The 24,815-nt window shown below is 37.6% G+C and overlaps 1 protein-coding gene across 5 annotated transcripts in view; it reads right to left on the bottom strand.

The window, feature by feature from the left end:
- Positions 1-24,815, bottom strand: part of LOC114702671 (disintegrin and metalloproteinase domain-containing protein 28) — a 98,145-nt gene that overhangs the window by 65,610 nt on the left and 7,720 nt on the right. For all 5 annotated transcript variants that reach the window (XM_037208426.1, XM_028883168.2, XM_037208429.1 and 2 more), the window contains exons 3-13: positions 21,154-21,230; positions 20,320-20,398; positions 19,067-19,143; positions 16,956-17,148; positions 14,659-14,730; positions 13,586-13,657; positions 11,491-11,660; positions 7,742-7,826; positions 5,711-5,841; positions 3,002-3,182; positions 1,461-1,550 (exon numbers count right to left, since the gene is read on the bottom strand). In XM_037208426.1, the coding sequence (XP_037064321.1) occupies positions 1,461-1,550; positions 3,002-3,182; positions 5,711-5,841; positions 7,742-7,826; positions 11,491-11,660; positions 13,586-13,657; positions 14,659-14,730; positions 16,956-17,148; positions 19,067-19,143; positions 20,320-20,398; positions 21,154-21,230 (1,227 nt within the window). The remainder of the gene's footprint in view (positions 1-1,460; positions 1,551-3,001; positions 3,183-5,710; positions 5,842-7,741; positions 7,827-11,490; positions 11,661-13,585; positions 13,658-14,658; positions 14,731-16,955; positions 17,149-19,066; positions 19,144-20,319; positions 20,399-21,153; positions 21,231-24,815) is intronic.

The following is a 24,815-nucleotide window of genomic DNA, read 5'->3' as shown; positions in this document are numbered from 1 at the left end:
CTGGGCTATTTTCATTGCAGATTTGGGCAGTTCTTGTCAACTCTTGTTATGGAATGTTGCATTGTGAAGAAAGAAATAACCAAGTATCCCCTTGCTATATGAACTCTGTTGCAACAGTACTGTACATTTTGCCCTTACTTCCTCAGAGAAACCTTGATAAAAACCAACTACTCTGCCACTTCAGCAAATCAGAGGAGGCTCATCCCTTGCTGGCTGTGTGAGTAGGCACAGTTCATTTCATGGACCAAACAACTTCCACTGTTTTAATACCAGTTACAGGACAAGACCAAAACTGCAGCCAGAGTTCACTAACCCTCCAAATGTAATTCCTACTGCTCCAACCAGCCTGGATTTCTTAACCAAACCTCACCAAGTCCCTTCTTTGTGCCCTCTCTTATCATTTAGATGTTCTTTCTTTTGATGTCTAAATCTAAATCTGAAATCAACTCATTTCTGTTTCTTCGTCATCGGAAATACTCCTTTCACGTGAAGCGTCCTCTGAGCTCTCTAATATAGATTTCTGCTCTTTCAATCCTCTATACAGTGAGGGTGAGCCCTTGGATTTAGATTTGAATAATGTACTTTTGAATTTGGGTCCTGATTTAAGATACGAGAAGCCTCATTCATTTCAAAATACTTTTCTAACAGATCCATCAGTACAGGCAGGTTTGATCAGTTCATATGATGCAGTCTTGGGAGGCCCTGCAGTATGAGAAGAAGCCAAAGGGGACACTCCCAATAGTCTTGGAGCTGGTCATGTTTGCCCATGTTGGTTTGCCTACTAAATAATGACCATGTTTTTATTTCTCAAAAATTATACTGTATGGATTTAAGATGAACAATGTGGCATTTGTGTGTGTGTGTGTGTGTGTGTGTGTGTGTGTGTGTGTGTGTGTGTAATCCACGTGTTCCAAGCTGGCCTTGAACCCTTCATGCAGCCAATGATAATTTTGAGCTTCTGATACTGTTACTCCACCTCCTGAATGCTGAGATTAGAGATGTGAGTCACCATACCAGATTCATACTCTATTGGGGATTAAACCTGGGGCTTCATGCTTGTTGGGCAACCACTCTGCCAGCTGAATTACATGCCCAGCCCTAAAGTCAGCATTTTTAGAGTATGGATTTACAAGAGATTATGCAGCCCTTGTCTCTCTGGGTCTGTTCTCTTTCACTTGGTATAATGCCCTCCTGGATTATCCTGGTTGTCACAAATAGGAAACATACTATTTTTTCATAATTTCCTCTCCAAGCCTCCTTTCACTCAAAAGAAAAATGAGATAATATCTCCTTTGCATTATTGGGAGACAGGTTGAATTTGAAAAGTACTCAAAGAGTGATTGAGTCATTATTTTCTAGGAAGAAAAACATTGCTCTGCCTGTTTGACTTAACATAATCACTGAAGCATTTATATAGAAAAATAATCATAATTGTAAAAATTGGAACAAATGAAACTTACTCGGCACTTCTCACAGCATTCTCCCAGGGCACACTGGAAACCTGCTTTGATCTTACAGGTCTTTGCATCACAGCATTTGTTGGTACATTCCTAGAAAATGTCAGCCACAGATGAAAGTGGTATATTATTCTAGTACAATTCATAATATAGCTTATTTGCCACATACACACATTACTTGGTAGCACTTAAAATTTTCCTTAGAAAAATAAAGATAAACAAAGATATTAGAAAGAGTCTGAGCTGCTGGTGGCTTGCGTTTATCTGACTTTAACTTACATACATTTTAACGGACATATACTGTCTATCCTTTTGAACAAATAAATTTCCCACAAGTCCTTCATATGAATATTATTAAGTTCTATTTTTTTTGATAAAATATGAAGGAAAACAAAAGGAAAGGATAGTTTTTAGAACAATCCAACTTGATTAACCCTACTCATTAGTTATATTTCTATCTCATCTTCAATTCAATTCTGTCTTCCACATAGATACTGGATATTATTAAATTAATCTTTAACATACATACACTGGCTATTAATTTAATTCTAGCACATACCCCAGAATAACTACTAATGTAGCTCAATACATTTGTAAGTGACATCATATTGCAATGACAAATGCCTGGATACCCATGAAAGCAATATAATTTTTTTTTGATCTTGGTTTTTTGTTTCTGAGAGATCCAAATCCTTTCTTTACAGGCACTGGAGAACCTGGAGCCTCAGGAGATTCCTATTGTACCTGTTAAGAATCCTACTGAAAACAAAAACAAAACAAACAAACAAAAAAAAACAAAACAAAAAACGAGACTTCAAGAATTACAATACTTTTAGAGTTAAAACTACTTCCCTAAGTTTAAGTCAAAACATCATCACAGAAAGACTATCCCTGCAGATAGAAGAAATAAATATTTAATTTTATTCTGAAGACATTGCAAAGCCAGTCCCTAAAGAGAACAATACACCACTCCTGTTAAGTACTAATAAAATGGGGGTGGGGCAGAACCCTATTTAGAATTTTGGCCACCCTGTGAATAGGATGAGATCAGGCTGGGGATTGGATTGTGATGACAATGATTTCTGAGTCTTGACAGATATGGGATATGTGATCCATTCTAGAAGTGGGGATGAGAGTCAGTAAATAAGACCTAGGTCTAGATCCTGACTCTTGCTCTGGCCAGGTCTGTGAGCTTGGGAAAGCAAATGATTTACACTCTCTAAATACTGCTTATAGTGTTACACCTAAGGTGATGCTCACTGATCCACAGTTGCTTGAGCTACCTGAAGAATTTCAACCAGAATGCTAGGGTGAAGACATTGTTGCGGGGGAGGGGGCTACAAAGTCAGGATGGAAAGGGATCTAGTGAAGAAGAAAAAGATATATTAAGATCTGCACGCTCCTTAGCAGACTAGCCTGAAAAATACCTTCCTATCCGAAGTCCCAAGAAACGTTCAGTTTTATGGTGGGCTATACAATCATACACTTTATGTTCTTAGCAACTGATAAATGAACCAGTTTATTTTAGAAAGGGCTAGAAGTACCTTGGGGGTGCCACAGTCACAGTCCTCATTCATTTCTACCAACTGGTTCCCACAGACTGGGATGGATATGATATCTGAAGGCAAGGGGGTGTTATAGAGGCAATGGGATAATAATCTGTCTTCAAGAAACTTCCCATAGTTGGCACGGCTGCAGGAGCTGAAGTCTGTGGGCATATGGAACCTATGTGGGTAAAGAAGGAGAAAAAGCAGCACAGCCATGCTTTAAATGTGGGGAGTAATGGCTGACATCAACTACAATGGTACAAATTACCACAGACCTCAACTGCAACACACTGACGAGGTACTAAGTTATGAGAACATCTACATTTCTAAATTCACCCACATGTGTGGATTTGAATATCTCAGCTTAGTGGGTAAACATGACCATTTGCAAAGTGTAGCATGCTGACCACTTTTAATGATAACAAAAAAAAATGCTTCTTGGCCAACTCATGTCATCTCTCTCATCCCTGGATCATTTGGGGGAAACAATTGTATTTCATGCATGTATATAACATCTATGTGCATTTTATGCATAGATCTTATTCCTTTAGATAAGTATCAACTGACATTCTTTTCATCTTATAAATGAAGGTGAGGCTTAAACATGCAATAATATCTGGGAGAAATGGCACTAACTGTGGAACTGGAGAGAAGCCAGGCACTTTTGGGGGAAGGAACAAGAAAAAAAATTACTCAGTAATAGAGTTAGCAGAAAAGTAAGAACAGAAAAAAGGAGATATATATTCATATATTCAAAGATAGATAGATAGATAGATAGATAGATAGATAGATAGATAATGTGAAATCCTTCAAGATAAGATTGCCTGGAGATTTTTCCAGCAAGACAGGAATATAAATATATTTTCCAATTTTTTCCTGTGAGAAGTTTTTTTTGTGTTTTTGAAAATTTCTTTTTCTTCACATAATATATCTGATTATGTTTTCTCTTCTGTCTACTCCTCCTAGTTCCTCTTCACCTCCCTTCCCATCCAGATTCACTCCCTTTCTGTTTCTCATTTTAAAAAAAAGTCTTCCTTGAGATAATGCTAAAATATAACAAAATATAATACAGAATATGACAAAGCAAAAACTATCACATCAAAGTTGGGCAAAACAAACCAACAGAAGGAAAAGACCCCAAGAGACAGCACGAGATTCAAAGACCCACTTGTTCACACACTCAGGAGTTCCACAAAAACACCAAACTGGAAGCCACAGTACACGTGAAGAGGGCCTGGTGCAGACCCGTGCAGGCCCTGTGAACGCTGCCTAAGTCTGTGAATTCATAGACACTTTGCTCATGTTGATTTACAATGCTTTGTTTTCTTGGTTCCCTCCACCCCCTCTTGCTCTAACACTGTTTCCACCCCATCTTCTGCAGGGTTTCCTGAGCTCTGAGAGGAGGAATAGCATGAAGGAGACATCCCATTTAAGGCTGAATGTTACAGGGTTTCTCACCCTCTAATGTTTGCATATGTTCCCATCTGCTGCAGGAAGCTTCTCTGATGATGATTGATCATATTTGTTTTTATGGGTCTGGGTTATCTCACTCCGGATGATTTTTTTTTTCTAGTTTCATCCATTTGCCTGCAAATTTCATGATGTCATTTTTTTTAACACTGAGTAATACTCCATTATGTAAATGTACCACTTGTTCTTTGTTTATTCTTCTGTTCAGGGACATCATCAGATTTTTCTTCAAAAACTCTTCCCCTATAATCACCCATTCTGAGTTTATGGAATATTTGACAAAATTTTTACAAAAATTTGGTAAAAATAATTTTTTTGTTGCTTGAGCCATGTAGATAACACGAGAATAAAATGATGAGCTGCCCCAACCCCAAAGAGAGAATGTGTCTCTAGTATGACTGGTTTTTTAAAAATTAGGTTTAGGGTCTGGAGAGATGGCTCAGAAGTTAAGACCACCCACTGGCTCATCCTTCAGAGGACCCTGGTTTGATTATAAACACCTACATGGCAGCTCCCAACTGTCTGTAACTCCAGTCTTAGGGGATAGGATGCCCTCTTCTGTCTTCCAAGGGTATAGGTGGTGCACAGACACACATGCAAGTGAAACAACCATCCACATCTAAATAAATAATTTTAAAAATTCATAGAGGTGCAGATAAGCTCATATGGCACGGATTCACCAGTAAAGGATTCAAATATCAAATTAATTATAAATTAAATGGAATTAAATGAAGTAAATAATTTTTAGTATTTGCAGTAATATTTGGTGGTCAATATGATTTAGCTTTATGATTTATTTATTTATCTGCTGTTGCCTATCCAGATTTCACATAGAAGTGTCATCAAGGCTGTGGGCACTGTGTCTGAGTCCTGAGACACAGGACTGAGAGGCTCCTTGAGCTGTGTTTGTTACTCCAGGAACATAGCCAGTGACTTAGAGGATCACACTGGTCAATGGTGGCTCCTGCAAACTTGGGTTATCCCTTGCTTTCAGATTATTCTCCACACAAACCTTTGTCCCTGTGACATTTTCCTTTGCTTATTATTGGGTGATGTGTGTGTGTGTGTGTATATATATATATATATAAGATTTAAAAATGTAAGCTTCCTTTTATTAAAATTCTTCTAATTCTAAGACATAAAGTCTTTAACAAAGTGTTGACTATGAGCTTGAGCCTAGCACCAACCACAGGACATCAAAACCAGGGACACACAGTGTGTCCCCAACACCCTCACCTTAGTGACTGCTCCATTACACAGACTTCAGATGGGCACTTGCAGCTCAAGTAGTCATGGATCATGCCGAGGTTGTGGCCCATTTCATGGGCCATTGTCCCTGCAACTCGAAGATGGTAGTTACTGTAGTCCTAAGGGTAATAACATGGAAAACGGCATGTACCTCTCATGGTGACATACTCTTAGTGGTGTTGAGTTCAGCTGCAGATCTCTCTTTCTTTCTCCCTCTCTCTTACACACACACACACACACACACACACACACACACACACACACACACACACCAAAACACACAAATAAGGAAAGGGATTTATCATTCAAACATTAATCTCAAAATGTTGGTGTAACCATTTCAACATTAGACAAAGTGGACACCAGAATAATCAGCACTTCGGGGCTAAACATTTGTGAGGATTGTGAGACAATAAAAGGTCAGCTCTTCAGGAAGACAATGACTAAACTTATATATATATATATATATATATATATATATATATATATATATATATATATATATATAATCTAACAACAGAGCTTCAAAACCCATGAAGCAAAACTACAAAGTTGAAAGATAAAAATGAACCAACCAGTAACTATGTTTATGTGTTTCAATGCCCACTTTTCATTAAGACGTGAACAGATCCAAACAACACTAAAATTACCTGGATATTATTGACAATTCTAGAACACTAACAGAAGACCCTTTTATGTCAGTTTAGGTGCAGCCATCAACTAAAGACAAGTATCAAAAATCAAAATTCTACAGCGTACACTCCAATGCATAAAAATAATAATAAACAATTTTACATAACACATAAATAATATATGAGTTAGGTCTAAAAACAAAAATTATGAAGTATTTAAAGTGAAAGAAATAAAATATACTCAATGTATCAATGCAGCTAAAATACATAGTGAGGCATTGATTGCATTAAAGAAGAACAAATTAAATACAATATAAATAAAGGACAGATAATTACTAAGACAAGGCCAGAAGTCAATGAAGTTTAGAGGAAAAACCACTAAAAGAATCAATGATTGCTGTGAAATAATCCTTTTGTGCACTCTAAAGATTTGTCACTTGAATTGGATTACTAAAACACTGATTGGCCAGTAGCCAGGCAGGAAGTAGAGGTGGGGCAACCAAACTGAGGTTGATGAGAAGGAAAAGGGTGGAGTCAGAGAATCAGATGCAGATGCAGGGGGAGCAGGAGAGGAATGTGCCACACTAAAAAAGGTACCACCACATGGCAGAGGGCAAATAAGGAATATGGGCTAAATTGTTAAATTAAAATGTAAGAGTTCGCTAATAATAAGCCTGAGCTATTGACCTAGTATTTGTAAGTAAGATTAAGCCTCCAAATCAATTATTTGGGAAGCAGCTGCCAGATATTTGGGAACAGGTAGGCAGGAGAGAAACATCCAACTACAAATTATCTTTGCAAAGATCAAAGAAATTGATAAACACCTACTGAAACTGGCCACAACAAAAAGAAAAGGCACATATGATCAATATCATAAATAAGAAAGGGGTAAGGTTGTAAGTTAGCACCATATAGCAAAGATTGTAAGGGATATAATCAATCAGTTTTTTCCCACTAAATAAATGGAAATTTTTTTCCCCGAAAGATGAAACTACTAAGGTTGTTTAAATACAGATAATCAGACCGTCCAAAATTGACTGAATCATTGAAATTTGATTTCAAAATCCTTTCCAAATGAAAAGAAAACTACACTCCTACACAGTTTTCCTGGTGAATTGTGTTAAAGATTTTAGAAGATACAGTAGCAAGTCTACTCCAATTGTGCAGAAAATCAAAGTTGGGAATATATTCCAACTCCTTGAATGTGGCCAAATTTATTATAACAACAAAACCTTTAAAATCACATTATATGAAAATAAAACTGTAGGCTGATAGTACACTTGAGTCTAGAGGCAGGGATCCTAAAGATGCATCAGCATTGTTCATTAAGACAATATTTTATGAATTTGTGAAATGCATAGAACCAACATTTGATCTTCAAACAGACCTGAATGATGCCAACAGAATGGTAAGGAGAACACATTGAAGACATGAACGCTAGACCCACTGTTGATCCAGAAAAGTCTGTTGATCTACAAGGAAGAAAAGAAAGAATGTACAAATAAGGAGACTGTCCTTTTTTATAAACAATTTATTTAGAACTCTAAACAAGTACTGGAGAGATTTAAATTGCCAGCCATCACTTTAGTATTTGGGGGGGGGGGGTTGAAATCATAAAAGGGACTTTTTTCTAATACTGTCTTCCACAGAATTTGAAAGTCAAGCACTTGAATGTAAGAACATCCAATGTTTATGACATGTTCATGACTATTATAATTTTTATAATTTTCCTTTTAAATTTATTCCTTGTCAAGGAAAGAAACTGGTTTTTGTTGTTTGGTTTTGGTTTTTGTGGGAATTTTATTGTTGTTTTTTTTCTTTAGTCCTAACAAATGTTCCCTTGTATATAATATTTTGGTTATAAGCTAATTTCATGTTTTGTTTTAATTTATATCTTTCTCATACTTTATTTTAACCACTTATTCTTACATTCTATTTATAATTTTTTGTTATAGTAAGATTTGAAAAGTATTTGTGATACTGAGTTATTTTTGCTACTTAACACAAACAGGTTTAGACCAATTGCATTTATTTGCTAATGGTTTTTAGTGAACTTAATTTTGCTTTTGGAATGTCTTTATTTCTAATTAGCATTGGTCACAGTGCCTTCCTTTGCCTATGTTCTTTTCCTATCTGCACAAGGTGTGGACCCTTGTTTACTTAGTGGAATTTTAAGCACTTGTCAAACCTTTAATTCCCCGGTTGATTCAACTTGTGTCGTTCCACTAAACATCAAAGGAATAGTAATAATGATTCTGACATGAAAGATTAGAAAATTAATAGAATTTCTCCCTCACTGTTCATTCCCTGTATATTTTATCTTTTGACCTCATCTGATTTTACATACATATTATTTGGAAATTATACTTCTGCACTTTGGCATATTTAAAGACTTATCATATCAGTAACCAATTTAACTTTATATCATAGAAGATTTGATACTTGATTCTACATTTGTGTGGCATCAATTCTCACCATTGATAACATTAATAAAAGTAACACCTTCCTCCACTCTGTAATTATCTATTTCGGCTTCTCTTCTCCATGAATAGAGTAAATTTGGACTTTAATATTCTTAGCCGGTTATCCCTACATTATAGGTATCTTATTAATTTGTCTAGTAAATGATAAGACTTACAATTTATAAATGGAACAGTAAATCTTCCATCTAGGAAATTAGAGATTTTTTTTTCCTATTTGCTCTGATCTCTTCAAGAAATATCTTCTTAGCATTCCATTAAACTTTACTTACACATTTAAGTCTTGTCTATGATTTCCATTTCTCTGCCAATGCTCTGTAGTATATAAATATACAGCAATTCAACTGACTTGGAAGCCACTCTGGAATGAGTTCAAATCACTTAGGTTCTCCAGCAACTAAGGTCATAGCTCAGGAACTCATTATGTTCTTCCTTAGGGAACAGACTCTTGCCAAAAGAGTGTCTCAGTCCAGAAGTCACTCTTCCAAGCTAGGTAGTTGTGTCTGCCTGCTATTCTCCAGCCATGTGGTTCAGTGAGTCATCTCTGTAGTGCTCACAGTCCAATGATCACCCTTATCTTGGAAAGAGATGGGCCCTGGGGCGTTGTAGAATATTATTTTAAGGTGTGTTACTTTTGTTTATGCTCTGGAACATTTGTTTAATGACTCAAAGATGTGTTTGATTAAATAAAATTCACCTGCCCTCAGGAGACTGAGTCAGCAACTAGCTGACAGGAAGTGGTAGGGAGGAGCCAGGTGGAGAAGAGTCTTTAAGGAGGGGTGAGGAGAAGCACTGGGGGCTATTTGAAGGATAGGAGCCCCATCAGACATTCATGCTGAGAACTGTATTCAACCTTCCTCGAGTTCTAAACTTTTTTTGTTGTTCCTACTTAACCTACTAGCTGCTCCAGGGCTCACTGACCAGCAGAAACTGTCTGGCAGAAAGTTACAGGAGCCATATATTCTTTTTTTTTCTTTTCAGCTTTCTCAGGCCCTAGGGATATTCAAGCACCCACCACGTTGGTATGCCAAAATGTTGTTGGTTGTTTTTGCTCTTTTGGGAGGGCTGCCACCCAGCTCCCAAATAAATCACACACAGAGTCTTATTCTTTCTTATGAGTGCTGGGCCTGAGCTTGTTTTGTTTCTTGCCAGCTTTTATCTTTAAATGATCCCATCTACCCTTTGCCTCTGGGCTTTTCCCTTTTCTTCTGCATATCATACTTTCCTTCTTTCTCTGTGACTGGCTGGGTCACTGGCCCCTGATGTCCTCCTCCTTCTTTCCTCCCAGATTTCTCTTCCTATAGAGTCTCCCTGCCTGCCAGCTCTGTCTACCTTTTCTTCTACCTCGCTACTGGCCGTTCAGTTCTTTATTAGACCATCAGGTGTTTTAGACAGGCACAGTAACACAGCTTCACAGAGTTAAACAAGTACAACATAAACAAAAGTAACACACCTTAAAATAATATTCCCCAACACTGGGGTGTGGGGTTTTGATCAAGACTATATAATTACTGTGGTTAAAAGCATATATCCATTGCTGTTAAGAACATACATTCATTGTGGTTAAGAAGATACATCCATGTGGTTCAGATCATACATCCATTGTAGTGTTAATATGAACTTTAAGGCTAGGTTATGATGAGCCAGGTTTCTCCTAGACTTTATGGAATGGTGATGTGAGAGAAGCCAACACTTTTAAAAATTCCTGCCACATTGAGATGGCTATACTGGAGGAAGTCTATGCTGGCCATATGAAAGATTGTATATGGAAGAATACAGCCTGGCTAGTTTCAGTCATACTAGCCCAGATGGTGTGTGTGTGTGTGTGTGTGTGTGTGTGTGTGTGTGTGTGTGTGTGTGTGTGTACGTATATATGGGAATTAAGCTTATATTAAACTTATAAGTTTTAAATTGGTTTGTTATCAATACAAAACATAATTTATATATTATATATGTAAATAATAAATTACATAAATTATATAAATGTGTGTATATATATATGTGACTTAAGCTCATATTAAACTCATATTCTGAACTGATTTGTTGTTATGATCAGTACAAAGTATAAATTAATTCTACAGGATGTAAGCTGTCCATTTCCATGTCATGCACTGTTCATTAAGGAAGCTGACATCACTGAAACTATGCGCCTGTGCAGAGGCACATTCTTGATCTCATACATCAAAGTCCAATGCAACTTTCATCCATTATATCCATTTTAGCTCTTGTTTTTAAATGGCCCTTCAGCAGAATAGTCTAGGTGTGGGGTTTTAATATAACACTCAATTTTTACTTCTTTGATTCTAAAAGTTTTTCCTAACTCCTGGCTAAAGTAAATCAGTTCTTCTTAACACAGTCTAAATCCCTCTTTTCATGATATAAATTTGTCCTTCTTTTGTGTAGACACAATAAAACAGAATTCTGATAAATGACAGATTGCCTTATCTTTATAATCTAAAAAAGCCAATACTTGGACCCAAAGTAAAACATATCCAACAAGTTCCATCTGAGTATTTTCTTTAAAGCCTTTCAGTTCCCCTCTGTGTAGCTCCTTCCATCTTACACATGCTCCAAGATATCACTTTCATTGCCGAGGCTCTGACAATAGAGTCTATGGTACATACCATCTAGACTGCAAAGAGGAGACCATACATACGAGATTAACTGGGCAATATCATGATGCTTTCGCTTTAGCAGATCCTTCCCTCTCCACTTAGAGAAGTTGTTCAGGGTGGTGTTGACATCTGGAGTTATCTTTATTTTATCCTCATCAGTCCAGATTTCCATTCCAACTAAGGCCACATGGGCATCAAGCTTTTTGTAAAGCTGTCCAAAGAGAATACATTGAAAAGCAATGGGTTATAATACTGAGATTATCTTTTGATATTTCCACTGCACTTTATCTTTCAAAAGCAATCATGTGTGAATTTCCTTCATTACAGTGAGTATTGCTGTGCTCTTCCAGACAAAATGCTCATCTGAAAATTACATTGAAGTAACATCTTGAGAGGTGTTTTCAAGATTGAATGAGATAATACAGGTAAGAAAGGTACTTCAGTTCCAGACATGATGGGTCTATTTTGTTTCTTTTTTTCTTTAACTCCCTGGAATAATTTTCTATTGGAATTTGGTTATCAGTACATGCTTAAGTTAATTTTGGGAAACAAAATCCTACTAAACAAAGCTTGATTTGTTTGTTTGTTCGTTTGGGTTTGTTGTTGTTGTTGTTGTTTTATTTTTATTATTTATTTATTTATTTATTTATTTATTTATTTATTTATTTATTTATTTTTTGGTCCTTAGAACAGGGTGGTATTAATATGCTGGTGGCCACATCAGAGAAGCCAAAGTTAGCAATGGCATTTATGGAATACAGTCCAGTGGAGAGAAAAGCTATGCTGGGTACATCCCAGAGAGGCAAAGCCCTAGTAGAACTGTTTCCAGGACACCCCCTGTTCTTCCCGCCTGCTGCTGCCTGCCCTGTTCCTGCTGTTCCTGCCATGGTGTGATTACTACATGAAAGGATCCCACTCTATCTAGCATACTGTGGTTGTGTTGTGTTGTGGGAAAATTCCACTCCCACTGGGTAATTTACTTGCAGATTATAATGAAGATAATTCTTACAAGAGCAATGATGATTAGTTAGCTCTCTGGTTTAAGTGGACTTTTGGAGTCAGCCTAAAAGATACAGGTGGTTAGGACAGTAAAGTTGGTGAGGGCAATGGTTGAGGTATTCTGCCAGCTGCTCCAATAAGAGATACAAAAGGGGCAAAACTAGGCTAGAAGCCACCTTCCCCTTTGTTAGATGTGAGATCTGCAGAGGATGGACAATAAGAATAAGGAAGTTTCATGCATTATAGACCCATGGATTCTGCCTGTGGAAAAACAGGCTGATGATTAAAGAAGCAATTATGTCCCTACACCCAAGGTTGGCCTGAGTTCCTTGGTCATGTAACTTAACAGAATTAATCACAGGCCCCGATATGCATCTTGAAAAAAAATTATGAAGGGAAATTAAATTACCCTATTGGGTGTAAAGAAAAGTAAGTGACTAGCTGACCACTTGTTTAAAGTTTCTCAAAAGTAGAATTAAGGATAGAAATCTGCTACAGTGAAATAGCCAACAGCTGCCCACCAGTACAAAAGGAACTGGCTGAAACATACTTAGCTTGCTTAAAACTTTATTAATCAGTCATAAAAGAACCATTGCTTTGGGATGAAGATGTTATGGTGGGAAAATTAATACAAAGAAAAATGTTCAACTACTTATGGACTTCTAAGGAAAACATGTAACTTGTGATCATAATGTGATTTCTTCTTCTGTAAAGATTTTAATTTGTTTTTGGAAAATAAATAACTTGTGGTTATGAGGCAATCTTTCCTTGCAGAGAAATCTTTGTCTTAGGTGGTATAAAAGGGATAAGGGGAAAAAACGTAGAACAGAACAAGCTACAGAATGAAGACTATAATGAAGAATTAAGCCTTGGTCCTCACAGAAGTCTCCTGTATATGGAGGCAGTTGTACCATCCCTACACCTCTGCCCTTGTCTCTCTGGCCCGCTGAGAACTGCCCTTTCAGAAGCATTAATATCTACTGAAATAGCAAAATTCATCATCACTCCTCAGAGTCCCTTTCAGCCTTAGCCTCAGGAGACTTGGTTTGCCTTCCTGGACTCATGTTCATTCAGAGAAACACTCAAGAACATCTTTTAACAAAGTGTTTAAAGTTACAGTTAATGAAAATATCATACCATGTTGACATAATTGGCCATCTCAAGCACTCTCTTTCTTATTTCAGCAAGATTTTTATTGTACTTCTTAAACTGAAAGGCAATGAAAAGACAGAAATAGGGGTTGATAGAAATTAAAATAATTGAAAGATTAAAAAAGACAATTTAATTTATTTTACACTGATTATAATTATAAGTTATTAATATTTAAAAGATAAAAGCAAATCAACTCATTTTTTAATGGAAATTAAAACATTTTGGAAATAACATTATGTTTTCTTCCTTGAAATAGGATAGCATACAGCTCTTAGGAATTTAGCCATGCCTGGCAGTATACCTGTTCTCGCAACAGTGGAAGGCCAAACCAAGAGGACCATGGTCTTCACAGCCTTGGTTATATACCAAGACTCTGTCTCAAGCAAAACCATGACACAATAGAATGAAGGATTTATTTATTCTAAATGTGTTTTAATTTTCTTGATTTTCTAACTGTGCAGAATCAGAACAAAGCATAGCTTACCATTTTCTAAACATGTGCATCGTAGATGTATCCAATAAAATGAGAATAGAGATTTGAGTTCTGGGCTAACAAATTTCCCAATAGTTTTGATATTCAAGTATTTTCTTTTTGGCATTAAACACAGCACTTGTTTAGAAACTCACAATTAAAAAAAATAAATTAAAGAAAATAAATTAAATAGTATCTATCACCAAAGATTGCCTTTCTCCAAAGAACCCCTCCACTAGGCCTTTGTATTTATGACTGCTCCCTCCAGAGCATAAATCCTACATTATAAATTAACTGCTTTACCAATAACAACATGATGAAGGAGTTTAAATGGAATCTAAATTTGGATCTCTAAAGACAGTAAGAAAAGAGACTTATAGGGCCAACAATGAGATTTATGTATATTTGTCAGTTGCTTCTTTCTGAGAAGAAACATCTGTAAATTTTGTTATATATATAAATTTCTTAGAATAATTTCTCTGTACGGCTCATGTTCTTGATTTCTAAATGGATTCAAACATTTCTATTTCATATAATAAGTTATGCACACGAGAATTTTGTGAGATGCATTTATCTGATTAATTACCTCACCATTATCCAGGACCAAATAATATTCAATGTATTTCTTAGGTTCTTGAACAATCCTGTCATTCAACTTCTGAAATAGAAGGAAGACCACAATTAAGACAATGTTTTTCTGTTGATCTCTTATTTAGCATGTATCACCTTAGAAGAGGTTAGATTGTATCTGACAATCAAGACAGACAGTTTTACTATTTTAACTCTACAACATTCAGGCCTGCATAAGACAAAGCTCAGAAATGCTTGTGTTTTATGTGTCCATCATCAGAAACAGAAAATGACTGAAGGCAGAACTCTTATATATTGTCTAGTGAGATGTATACCTATCTCCCATTGTCCATGGGAACAGGGTACTTACTAGCACCTTCTACACAGCTACAGCACTCTGGGGACTGGATATGTAAGTCTACTTGTCCAGCAGCTTGGTAACTCACAACACACACACACACACACACACACACACACACACACACACACACACACATTCAAACATGCATGCATGCACACACGCACGTACACATATCAAGTAACTACTGTGGAGTGGATGTGATGAGTGATTGAAGGTGGGTGATTAGATAATGATTTCAAAATAGAGAGTTAGAAGTTACCCTTTTAAAGACTTGGACTATAAGGCATACTCATCAAAACCGGAACCCGAGAAATGAAAACAATTGGAATGTAATCCAGAAAAGAAAATGTAAAACCCAAACCTCTATGTTTAATTGACAAAGATATTTTAAAAAACATAAATATATTTTTGTCAGAATAAATGGAATGGAAAATCGATAGGGGAGACATACAAAGAAAGGGATACTAGACAGAATCAAGCAGACATCTATAACTCATGGCAGTGGTTTGAATTTTATGCTAAACGTGATGAATGGAAAGCCATACAAAGGCTTTAACATGATGCAATTTATAATGAAACATCACTCAACCTAGGCCAGGGAGAGTAGAGTCTGCTAAGGTCGGAGGAGACATAGAAAGGACAGATATAAGTTGTTGTTATGGTGATCTTGGGACACTACCTGAGAACCCAGTGAAGAGCTAAAATAAGTGGAGGGAAGCTGAGAGATGGATACCATGTAAAGAAAGGAAAGAGAAATCAACAATAATCCCCAGATATGGTCCACAATGAATAATGAACAGTGGGTGGAACAGTGTTTAACTGGGGTGGAAAAAAAGTGAAAAAGAAGTATATTGTGCTTGGTACATAAAAAAGAGTAGTTCTATTTTATGTATTAACATTGTATCAGATATTTACATGGCTACAAAACTGAATATATATTTTTAATAATAGTTAATGCCTAGATCCTTTTAAAGAGAAAAACCAAGATTCCATATAAGAATATTCTATGGGTCTGGAGAGATAGCTTAGCAGATAAGAGCACTGGCTGCTCTTCCAGAGGTCCTGAGTTCAATTCCCAGAAACTACATGTGGCTCACAACCATCTTTCATGGTGTCTGACACTTATACATAAAATACATAAATACATAAATCTTTTTTAAGAGTCTTCTTCTCCAGATAAAAGGAATATTCAGTGCTCCTAGAGATAGATCATGTGTTTATATTCCTTGCTACTGGATTCCTAGTACAGTGAATATCTTTGAGGACACATTTGTCATATTTCTACCTTGAAAGAAAAGTCTTCACACGTTTGTTCATTGCTGTGAGCTTCAGAAGGTACTGTGAGTGTTGTCTGCTCCTATGTGGTGTATCATATTTCAGATTTCTTTTTAGCCTTTGCATATGGTTGATCATAATAGTTTATGCCAATTCCTACTAAGTAAATTATTACTATACAACAATGTTTTACCATTAGTAAAACTATAAATTATTAGTTTCATTAGTGGCTATGAAATGTGAACCAAGAACACTACTGAGATTAGAACCAAGGACTAGAAAGGTGTCTGAGCAGATAAAACCTTCCCTGTGAAAATGTGAGGGCTGGACTTCAGATCCCCAAACCCACTGTGAAAGTTCTGAAGGTGTGGCAGCCTGTCTTTAATCCAAGTACAGAAAGGGCAGAGATGGGGAATTCCTAGAACAAGCTGGCTAGGCAGACTATCAAAAATGGCAGGCTCTGAGCTCATCAAGAAACTGTAACTCAATGTGTAAGTTGGGAATCATTGGAGGAAAACACTTGACATCAACTTGGGGTCTCCACAGACACATATAGGGTCATGTATACATATATGCATGCACATACAACATACACACATATGAAAAGAAGAACAAAGACTAGAGCCCAGGTTAGGAAACAAAACAAAAGTACCAATTAACAATCAAACTCTACATACAATCAGCCTGGAGGCAGGCAGGACCACTCTCTGATGTAGCCCTTGTTGCCATAACACATCATCCACGCCACAGCTGCTGTTAGCCTGGTCTTCGTTGGGGTCATCCTTGAAGACTGCATGTGCGTGCTCATCCAGGCTCACAGAGCTCAAAGGTTCGATAAAATACCTTTCATCTCCTTGACTGAAGTAGCCCCTGAGAAAATGAGCATTCAGGCTTCTTAACAAAATGATACTCTATTGGAGTTGCCCAGACACAGAGTCCTCCAAGTCATCACCACTTCCTAGCCAATGCCAAAGAAGTTTAGTTTTTTTGGTAACAAAGTAACCCAACTTATTTGTTTCTAACTCTAGAGATGTTTCCTGACTCAGTCCCCAGTTGTCATCCTGTTCTGACACTGTGGTGGTGCTGTGGATATCGCTCTGTATAAATAAAACACTGATTGGCCAGTAGCCAGACAGGAAGTATAGGCGGGATTAACAGAGAGGAGAATTGAGAGAACAGGAAGGGAGAGGGAGAGACTGCCTGGAGCTGCCAGGACAAGAAAAATGTAAGGTACCAGTAAGCCACGAGCCACATGGCAAAGTATAGATTAATAGAAATGGGCTAAATATAAGAGTAAGAGCTAGACAATGATAGGCCTGAGCTAATGGCCAAGCAGTTTAAATAATGTAAGTCTGTGTGTTTATTTTACAAATGGGCTCCTGGACTGTCAGGACTTGGTGGGAGCTGGAGAGAAATTCTCCAGCTAGACAGGGGCTTTGAAAGGGAAGGAATGGAATGCTTCCAAGTCTTGTAAGTGATTATAATTCTAGGCCTGTCTCTGATTAACTAAGAATCCAGAGAAACATTATTTAATTAAGCAGCCTCATTTTTAAGTCTAAAAAAGAGAAAAAGAGACTAGCTATGAGGAGGATGGTAGTGGTGGAAAGAGAAAGCAGGTGAAGCATGTGGTCAGGGCAGATTTCCAACTCCGTCACAAACTGTGGTACTGGAGTCTGAGCTGAGTCATTGACCACCCCACTCGATTCTTCCCCTTAGTGGCTGACTGCTAACTAGATTAATTTTTAAGGCTTATAAGCTATTGTGCGAATAATGAGTAATTGCTGTTGTATTTTTATTTCTTAATTCATTTTTAGTTCCAATGGTTTAAAATTGTTCTGCATCATATTTAATGAGACTATTAAGTACTGTACTAAATGCAAGGGATAAAAGAGGTCCACAGTCTCTTCCTTCATGAACCTTATATTCAAAAATGAGGAAAATGTGGAGAAATAATAAAAATGTATATGTAATTTAGCAAAGATATATATGATACTATATCTAATTAGTATGAAGTAGAAATGCATGAGTATGCAGTGTCTAGAACTGGGAGAGAGCAAGAGTGGGTGTTGTTTTAAATGGTTTAGTTGAAGTACATGGTAGTTAATATAGAATGTTTCAGTAGAGACAGATACAGTGGACAAACAAGAAACAAGTAGACATAATCTTAGGAGCTTGATAAGGAAATGGGAACTGGAGGGATGAGGAATGGAATCTTCAAAGACTTCATGATGCCTGACTAGCTAAGTTATTATTTGATTATTTCATCCATGAGGTCAACAACACAGGAAAAATAATGATTTGTGAGACAATTGATTTGCTTGGTTTAGAACACATTGAGACTTGATTCTTTATGGTATCCAACTCAAAGTGCAGAAAAGGAAATTGGTCAGTTCTTGGTACTGATGAGATATCATAGGGTAGACAGACACATGGGGAGTCACTAACAGGCTGAAAGATACAGATGTTCTTAAGAATAAAAATTAGAGAGAAATAAAAATGAGGAGAGAAAGAAGTGACCCTACACTCTCAAAAAGTCTGACTATAAAATCAAATCTCAAAATCTTCACTTTTACATTAGCAGAAGAATAAAAACAAAATGGAAGGCAGTTCAGTTGTATAATTTTCATGCTTTAAAAAGAAATAGTGTTTTGATGCAAAATTTTAAAATTTTGTAGCCTTTATGAATCACACTTAACTATATTATATAACTAGTTATACTTGACGGTCTTCAGACTTATCAAAATGAGCTCTATATCAGTGGGAGGTGGAAATACTCCTGAAGTCTTACCGTAGACCTTGACATGTGCTGATGCTGGCTTCCGATACTTTCTCATTTATGATGTGTCCTTGATAGTAACAGCTATCCTAAGGGAAATGAAAAGTATTCTGTAAAGGAAAGTCTTCAGAAGTCTTAGACTTCATGATCAATTAGAACTTTAAATCCTGGAATGGGAACAACTTTCTGCTGCACAGTCATTAAGTTAGAGACTTTTTAAAAAATTAAATATAAGCATTTTATGTGTTAAATCCTTTGTGATAGTTAATGACTCCCCAAATGTTTATATTATGCAGTCTGTATATTATATATAGTACTGTAAATAAAGTGTAATATATAACATTATACACTATATAGTATATTCTATACATTATTATAATGCATTGGTGATGCTGAAACAGTACAAAGCAGTAGAAGACTATTTAGAAAAAAATGGATTGTTATCTTAATTTAAAATCTGAGTCTCCAAAAATCTGACTTTTACTTTCCTTCTTCAAAAACGTATTGCTCTTTGTACTTTTTCCAATTTGGAGTGACCCCCCACCCCAATTTCCCCTTTTTAAACCTATGGGTTATTCAGGGTGTTTGTCCAAAGAGTCAAACTAGATTAAAACGAACCTGCACAACATGCCATGGTTCTATGGAACAAAGTGTCAGAGTTATTTCTCCATGTGGCCATTCCACGCCAGACCCCTCTATCTTGGAAGGGATGTGGCATTGGGCTACATGATTCTAGAAGGTTTGAAGGCTCACAACATCGACAGAAGACCTGAGGAGGATGCTGCCACACAGTTATGGGTTCCATGTGTCAAGCTCCATATGGGAGCTCAGGAGACAGATCAAGAGTGAAATTACTTATGGCGATATGGAGTCCTACAGTTGATGTTGAAGAAGTAGTCTTGAGTATAACTGAGCATGTAATTTGGAGGTGTGATAGCAAATGGCTAAAAACAGCAAGCATGCTTATCTATTATTCATTATCGCATTACAGAGTCCCTTGCAGAAAACAACTGTAATGAAAATATACACTCTTACTGCCTGCCTCCCAAGAGAATTGGAAAAGGTTACTGGGGTCATCCTTTATCATTCTTAGGGAAATATAATAATCTGAGAAGATCAATTAAGTAATTACTGCTGTTGGAGAAAAAAACAAAAACAGCACCAAGCCTGTAAAGGCAGTTACAGTCCTATTTGCCTGGCAAGGACACTGTATGTAGGCCTGCAGGGCACACTTAATTACCAAGGGACCTGGGAGGGTGTTTTACCATGGTTTGTGGACTTGTGGTGACCTCGTTTCCACTGGAGTTATAGTATGTTTCCGAGTAGCCTGGCGCCAGAAGTTCTCTGGAGAAAGAAAAAAAAAAAAGGAAGAGCGTGGTTACACATGTCAACTGTGAAAGTCCAGCAAATGAATAAGACTTCCCCAGCTGTGCAGACAAGTTTCAACTCCTCAGCTTCTCCTATGTGCCAGACAAGTCTACACAGGAAAGCATCGCTCACATTGGCCAGGCCAAGAGGTCGGGGGTGGGGGTGGGGGGCAGGGGCAGAGGGGGGTGGGGTAGGGACATTCCAGAAGTCTGTCGAACAAGCCCCTCTTCACATGGGACTTGATTGCTATTGCCAGGGGAAACTTGAGAAAAAGCAGAACCGAGGTCAGAACCAACCGAGGTCAAATGTGACAGAAATAAAGTGCTCGTAATCAGTTTGACACAAAGGCGTTACTCCTACCCCGGTCCTTTCCGAGAGACAGTCGCCAGCGGCATGAGGCCTTCTCCCAAGCACACAAACCAGCAAGACCTAAAGCAAATTGTATTGGAACCACTCCAGCACTTGGTAAAATAATCAAATCTGTCTTCTGGTGCCCCATTGATTGTGTTTTATTTTAGTTACAAAATAAAACATGTAAAACTCTTATTTTACCTAATGCATTTCTACTGCTTTAAGAGAAAAGAGCATGCACTGACTCCTTGGGCTCGTTAGGAGTGAAGACCAGCGGGTCACATGTTGGAAGCTTGAAAGCGGGTAACGGTCTCTGCCGGCACACGTTCCCCACTTGGCCTGTTGTTGGGGAGGATGATAGCAGCTGGACACATACTCACTTGTTCTTCTTCAGATAAAGCACAGCCACCTTCCCATCCACTGTCATTTTGTACTTTAGCTCAGTTTCAAAGGCGTCCTGCAGAAATACACCAAGATTTACTTATAACCAAAAAGCAGCAATTTCTATGAACTTAATCCTCAGCAAGTAATGCTTGCTTTTCTCTAGCAGCGGACTGTGAGACCGGCTGTCTTTCTAGACCAGCAGTTCTCAACCTGTAGGTCGTGACCCCTTTGAAGGGGGGTCACATATCAGATATCCTGCATATCAGATTTTTACATCATGATTCATAACAGTAGCAAAATTACAACTAGGAAGTAGTAATGAAAATAATTTTATGGTTGAGGGTCGCCACAACACGAGGAACTATATTAAAGGGTCACAGCATTAGAAAGGTTGAAAACCACTGGCCTTTACCCTGTGCAACAGATCAATTCACCAACTAAATAGACAAATTAGTTCTGTGGTGTGTGTGTGTGTGTGTGTGTGTGTGTGTGTGTGTGTGTGTGTTTGTGTGTGTGTGTGTGTGTGTGTGTGTGTGTGTGTGTACGTGAGCATGTGTGTATGTGTACTGGGAAATGACCCCAGGGTCTTGAAAATGCTAGCTAACTAGCTGACCAAAATTAACCATAGAGGTTTTGGAGGACTAGGGACAAGATAGGAGACAGGAAATAGTAGTGTGGGGCAGAGAGAGGATCTCAGCCCTTTTGGATGGGGGACTAGAAGAAATAGGAGGTCACTGGTGGATTTGCCACCGCTTCTCCGATCATCCAGGATCTTACCCCGATATCTGACTCCTGATTCTTTATTGATAAATAATAACTAGATAAACGCTTCAAATATTTACATCCCAGAGCATAGGTTAGGAGATGGAATGAGGGAGACTGGGAGAGTAGGGATATGCCAAAGATATAGAAAGTAGCTTTAACTAGGGCCAGCTTAGTGGGTGGCTTAGTGAATGGAGGTACTTGTCTGACAAGCTGAGCTCTATCACAAGAATCCATATGGTTGAAAGCATGAAACAGCTCCTGCCTTTCGACTCTGAGTTCCACATAAGCATCATGCCATGAAGACCCCACACACATTTGCACTTACATACATATACGCATCCACTAGATAGATAGATGGATAGATAGATAGATAGATAGATAGATAGATAGAATGAAAAATTTAAGCTACCCAAGTGGAGAGCATCAAACTAAAAGGGAAGGCTGCATTTACTCTCATAGACACACACACACACACACACACACACACACACACACACACACACACACATCCAATAGGTGCAAACTGCCCATATTTGTAAAATGAGCATTTTTAGATTCAAGAACCAAATTGTGTAAGACAATCCATGAAGTGTGATTTCAGGAAATGATTCTGTTCATCTGCACATAAATATACCACAATAGTTTCACAGAAAACATAAGGTGATCAAGAGGGAGAGGAAGGGAGACAGAAATACAGGTGTGTGTGTGTGTGTGTGTGTGTGTGTGTGTGTGTGTGTGTGTGTGTGTGTAAACATTTAAAGTAGCAGAGAATCCATAAGAGTCAGAAATAGACATTGGTGAGGAGAGAAAAAGACACCACCAACAGACTATCAAATAGCCGATGTTGCGAAGAAGAAATGAAATAAACCCATTCACAGAAAGCAGGAAACTCATGAAAATGAGTCATAAGGCATGTGACACAATGGGCACCACAGGCAGAGAGAGGCAGCATAGCCTTGAACATGGAGCACTTATTTTCAGCCTACTTCTCTTTGCATAGTTAAATCTGCTCTCTTACATACATTATACGCATCACCATTATTATATGCACTTGAAGGCAAAGGAATATTTAAAGCTAGAGCTTTCGACAGGAGAATTAGCAAAGCTAAATGTGAACACACATTCACCCTTTCCATTAGGTCACCAGGTATCAGGTAAATGTAAGTTGAGTGTGGCTGTGTAGAGGTAACCTAGACAAGCAATGCATCTGCAGTAAAACCAAGCACACCACATCAAACACATCCCTCTGCAAAATCACTCTAAAAATTATTATTGTGAGGCTGGAGAAATAGCCTGTTCCTTTAGAGCACTTGCTGCTCTTTCAAAGGACTCTAGTTGGGCTCCTAACACCCAAGAAGTGTGGCTCACAAGCATCTGTAACTCCATCTCCAAGGGATCTGATGGCCTCTTTTGGCCTTTACAGGTAACTACCTGCACATGTACATACATACACACAGACACATGGCACATACACATAACTAATTTTAGAACTAATTGACCATCTACCATAGCCAGTAACTAATCTATGGTTTCAATACCAAATTGCAATTTTCAAATAAAAGTTTGATTTGTAAGGAAATCACTTCTTAGCTGTGATAAAGTCACTTTACCTGTATTTAAATTTTCCTCAAAACACTCAGAAAAAAATGTAGCTGATGTTTTTGATACTGAAAGAAATTATTTAAAGAAAAATTTCTTGAAGAAGACTCTGGTACAGGTGGATTCCATCAGAGTTAGTGGGATAGTTTCCTGGTAAAGCTATTTTGAGAAACAGACTTGTTGTGACAATTACTTTAACAGTGTAAAGATGTGTTACATTTGTTTATGCTGTGGAATATTACTTTAACTGTGGAAAGGTGTGTTACATTTGTTTCTGCTGCATTTGTTTAATTATGAGAAAAGTGTTGCTGTTTCACTTTGCCTGCCTAAGGCACCTGATTGGTCTGATAAAAAGCTGAATAGCCAATAGCTAGCCAGAGAAAGGATAAGTGAGGCTGGAGGGCAAAGAGAATAAGTAGAAGAAATCTAGACATGAGAGAAAGGGAGAAGAAGAAGGAGAAGGAGGAGGAGGAAGAGGGGGAGGAGGAGAAGGAGAAGAAGGAGAAGAAGGAGAAGAAGAAGGAGAAGGAGAAGGAGAAGGAGAAGGAGAAGGAGAAGGAGAAGGAGAAGGAGAATGCTGTGGGATGTTCTGTATGTCCTGTGGGAGCCCTTCTTGGGTTCCTCGTGGCTTTACCCAGCAGGTCCGCATAGAGGATGATTAGGACCATGGGCCTGAGTGCAGGTGTCTGAGATGGTCTGCACTTGGCTGTGCTGGGGGATGGTCTGTATGTCAAATTGCTCTCCCCTTGTGACTAATTAAAACTATGAGCTAGTGTTGCCCAATGACGTGTTATTTCATTACAATGTAAGAATTATACAAATTTTAATGTTATCTACGTAGGAAAGATTCAAATTTCAGATAACATGCTAATTTATATCCTTTTGCAATGTTTTATTTTCTGATTCTAATTTATGATAATAATTATATGTGTGTGGATATATGGTAGATAGGTAAATAATAGATCAGGTAAGTTATATAATTATTTGGAAGCATACAGCATAAATTATTATTAAATATCAAAATCTACACTCTGTGACCAGGGGTCATGCATGTCGCTTCTCAGAACCTTGATGTATAAAATGAAGCTAGTAGAACTTTGGGCTGTAGTAAAGAATAAAAGCTTGGAAAACAAACTAATAAAAACACTAATATTGTTAGTCTCCAAAGGAATATCTATACTATATTCAGGAGTCACTGAAAAACCAGAGGAGTTCCCTGGGAGATGGCTCAGTTGGTAAAGTACTTGATGTGTAAGCATGAGGGCTTAATTTCTATGCCCCAAACCCACCTATT

This window comes from Peromyscus leucopus, chromosome 9 (assembly GCF_004664715.2).
Source record: "Peromyscus leucopus breed LL Stock chromosome 9, UCI_PerLeu_2.1, whole genome shotgun sequence".
Lineage (NCBI taxonomy): Eukaryota > Metazoa > Chordata > Mammalia > Rodentia > Cricetidae > Peromyscus > Peromyscus leucopus.
Note: the sequence above shows the minus strand (reverse complement) of the source record. Positions and strands in the feature narration are given on the sequence as shown.